The 4,393-nt window shown below is 32.3% G+C and overlaps 1 protein-coding gene across 6 annotated transcripts in view; it reads right to left on the bottom strand.

Moving 5' to 3' along the window:
• Positions 1 to 4,393, bottom strand: part of GRIK2 (glutamate receptor, ionotropic, kainate 2) — a 580,918-nt gene that overhangs the window by 166,707 nt on the left and 409,818 nt on the right. For all 6 annotated transcript variants that reach the window (XM_005883802.2, XM_014531347.1, XM_014531350.1 and 3 more), the window contains one exon: positions 3,237 to 3,443. In XM_005883802.2, coding sequence (XP_005883864.1) covers positions 3,237 to 3,443 — 207 coding nt within the window. The remainder of the gene's footprint in view (positions 1 to 3,236; positions 3,444 to 4,393) is intronic.

The raw sequence follows: 4,393 nt of genomic DNA on the forward strand, positions 1-4,393 counted from the left end.
TAAAATCCCTTTACCTTCTTTCATCCAGTCACCCAACTCCCCCGCCCCCCGACAACTGTCAGTCTATTATAATTATGGTTCAAAAGTAATCTGGTAAATTAACTCATAATGTTTGATAGCCAAGATAAAGCAACATGAAAGAAAGCATTTGGTATCCTTTGTATATACTAGAAGTAACAGCAATAGTAATAATAGTAGTAATAATAATAACAACAACAATTACTTATCTTGAGTGTTTTCCATTTGCTAAGCAACTGTACATACATTCACTCTAATTGAGAGCCAGCTTCTCAAATATGATGCATAAATTCCTTAAATAACCCAATAATAGAAGTGAATTTAGTATCTATAATTGCATACCAGGTAAGGGACGCAGTATTTTTTTTGACTTGCAGTTAGGTTTTGGTTGTGTGTGTGTGTGTTTTTAATCTGTATTAGTATACCCAAGAGTATCCATCTATGCCAAGAGCTTTTCACACAGTAAATTGTGAGATCGGCATTTAAATTATTCTTTCTTCATATTAGTGTCCTTCTTCCCTTCGTTGTGTCTCCTGCATCTATCCCCCATCTCTGCTGTCCCAATGATGTATTTGACTAAATTAAAAAGGACTGCAATGCTGTTGTACTACCAGATATTAGCATTTAGCTCAAACTGCCATTCTATGGAGTAACATCATTCCCATCCTACATAATAAAAGCCTAATATGCAAATCAACAGAACGGTGGAACTACTGGCAGAACGACTGCACTGACCACCAAGGGGCAGACACTCAATGCAGGAGCTGCCCCGAGCCCACAGGCCAGCCCTGCAAAGGGAGGAAACTGGCAGAGGGAGGCAACCAGCAGCGTCAGGGGGCGGGGCCAGTGGTGGATGGTACCAGGCTGGCCAAGGCAGGTGTCAGCAGGGGCCCCCTGATTGCCCCACCAGTTGCCCCACAGATCAACCCTGATCGCCGGCCAAGCCTAGGGACCCTACCCGTGCACGAATTTCATACACCGGGCCTCTAGTTTTACATATAATAAAAGTGATCTTAAGAAACAATCAATAACATTCCAAAGGATATGTACCAAAGAATGAATAGATAGATGACAGATGATAGATAGATAGATAGATAGATAGATAGATAGATAATATAGATAGATAAGATAGATAGATAGATAGATAGATGATATAGATAGATAGATAGATAGATGACACTCAAATACCTAAATTTGTACAACTAAGATGTAAGTGTCACTCTGTGGAGTATGAGTATACAGTATTCCCTACCAAATTTTATTAGTATTACCACACTAGGTCAGAGAAGCCCCAGCAGATCAGTGGCTTCAGCTGCCTCCAGCTGGGGCTCATTCTGTGTGAGAGATTAAAGGACAAAAAGTTTCAAGTAACAAGAAGTGTCTGTGAATAAGCACCAGAAGTAGTAGTTCTACAAGGGTTCAAAAAATTGGGCTGTTTAAGATAGTGAAAATGTCAGAAACGGCCTTATGGAGTAGGGGCCCAACACAGAACCCTGGAAGTGAATGTTAAATAGGTGACAAGGTGAGAGAGCTCAAATTTGACACAATATTAAACCACAAAATAAGTATAAGGCAATCTAAAAGTATTTTGATTTTTCCTATAACTATTTATTTGATTAAAAATATATTAAATACTATTTAAAAATAATGGTGCCCAGCTTTGTTGATATCCTAAACATAATTTTTCCCATTATTTTATCTATTGCTAATCTAACAGTATATTTGATTTTCTTTTAATTCCGCCCTATTTTTAATTAATTCTAATATAAAGTTACCATTCACAAGACACAGAACGCCAAAAGTTCCAATGAATAAACTTCAAAACTTAACATTATTTCACTGACTAGGCTTCAATTCAAAATTACTATCAACAGCAACTATAATCCCTACCTCTTTCTCATTGTATTAGTTTCTAAATATTTTAGTTTTTAGTCTTCAACAAGAGTACTCATAAACACTATAGGAGAAATATAGAATAAGTAAAAAGACATAAAGTTTGGGCTTATTAGTTATGTCTTTATTTATTGAATATCTAATATATGTCAGATACTACATTAGAAAAGTTATAAATATCAATCATAATTAGTAATATATGATTCTCTCCCTCATACGGTATCCTTCTTGTTGATAATAACTTTGAAATTAATAAAATATCATCAAAATGCTTTGAAAATTGCCTATATTTGCTACTTCCATAAGTGAAAATTTTAATTTTGGGTACAGTTCACAATGTTTTTTAAAGGAAAAATATTTTTATTATGTTGTAGAATTCTTACCAATATTTTTTTTGCCTTAATATTATGAAAAATGTCAAAATAAACTTAAGTATTACAAAATACAAAGTAAACACAATGTTATAATATTTAAAAGATAAGAGTTTATTTCAAAAATATGAGTTAATTAACACTGCCAACTAAGAAATAGTGAAATAATGCTTTCTTGGCCAAGAAGAAATCCTTGGTTTATTTCATTAAAAACATAAAATAAAATGTCTAGCCTCCTGTCTAAATATGCTTAATATTCTTTTTTAAAATATATTTTTATTGATTTCAGAGAGGAAAGGAGAGGGAGATGGAAACATCAATGATGAGAGAGAATCATTGATTGGTTGCCTCTTGTATGCCCCCTACTGGGGATCAAGCCAGAAACTTGGTCATGTGCCTTGATGGGGAATTGATCCATGACTTCCTGGTTCATAGGTCGTCATCACTCAGTCACTGAGTGACCGACCAGGCATACTTAATATCCTTGATTTATTTTTATATAGTATCTTATTTTAGGTTCTTTGGGTTTAATTTTCTCTTATCTCTAAAATATAAGTATCCTATCCTAGTATAGGAACATTTTATAATGAAATTTAGATTTGTATCACCCATTCTCTTTGTTAAATAGAAAGTTAGCATTTTTAAAGTGGAAAAAAAAAATAGTGTTGGAAAACCACATTCCATTTTATAAATGAAGAGCAAATACTTTCAAGATATCAAAATCACCACATACTAGTTAATTTAAGACAAACATCTCTCTGTAATAGAACTATACATCTCTCTTTGATTCTTTATATTTAATTGCACAAATAACATATACTTTGAGTAAAATTGTTGCAGGAAATATATATTTGAAATATATTATTGTTCTCTGACTTTTTTAACCACTTATCATAAAAAAGTAAAATCTCAGCAATCTACCAAAGGTAATAAATAATGATAAAAGGGACTTACATGATCAATTAGTTCACGGACCATTCCATTCCATTGTCCATTGGCATCATCCTGGGCTCCATATTTCCCATCCTCTACAAGTCTAATTTCATATGTGAAGCCAAGGATTGTAGATAATTCTCTGAGAAGGTCAATGCAATAGCCTTCAAATCTATCGTTCCCATAGAGTGGTTTGTCAGACTTCTTAAACAGGACATAGGGTTCTTCCTGGAAACAGTGAACATGAAGACAAGAGGTATCAGCTAATCATGAAGTTATTAGAATTATAGGACTCCTTAGAAGATGGAAAAATTCACATTAATTTATGATACAAGTCAATTTTATTTTTTTTTCTAGTTGTAATTAATGTAGTTTGAAATACTAATAAGGTAGATTATCAGGAACATTTGTGCTTCACAAAAGAATATTTAAATATAATAATTTTACCTTGACTACATAATAAAAATATGATGTTATGTCTTTACCATATAGCTTATATCATATATAATAATTAATATGACATGTTATATACTGCATAATACATATGTATAGGTATAATATATAGTACATTTAATATAATTTCACCATCATTACAATACCCACATTTAATTTATACCATTTAATCAATATTTGGTATGCTATTTCAGTGGGACCTATAGAAAAAATAATTTTTTAAAAAAGTTATTGCCTAATTACTTACCATGTGCTAAGAACTAGAGTAGTACTTTTACATATATTAACACTTTTTTCTAACAACCAGGAAAATGACAACTATTATATTTAATTATAGGAGAAAAGTAATAGCTTCTTTTAGAATATATTATAAAACTAACATTTACCAAGAACTTATACATTCATACAACATTTTATGAACCACCTACTATGAGGCAGCCCTTCTCTATAAAAGAGAAATCCAAGTCCTCAAGTTCATGATATAGAGAAGAAAACCAATACTAAATGTCTATACAAATAGAACATGTAACTTTGTCATCAATAAATGGTATAAAAATGTAAAATAGGGCAATAGGATACAGAACTACTGCAAGATATTTGGCAAGATAAGAGAAGACAAGTAATATGTGTGGAATGGAGAGGAGAGATGAGGTAGAACTTAAGGAGTTTGGCCACTTGAAAATATGAAAGAAGAGGATTTTAGGTCAAGACTCAGCAAGTAAAAA

Source organism: Myotis brandtii, unplaced genomic scaffold (genome assembly GCF_000412655.1).
Source record: "Myotis brandtii unplaced genomic scaffold, ASM41265v1 scaffold8, whole genome shotgun sequence".
NCBI classification, from domain to species: domain Eukaryota; kingdom Metazoa; phylum Chordata; class Mammalia; order Chiroptera; family Vespertilionidae; genus Myotis; species Myotis brandtii.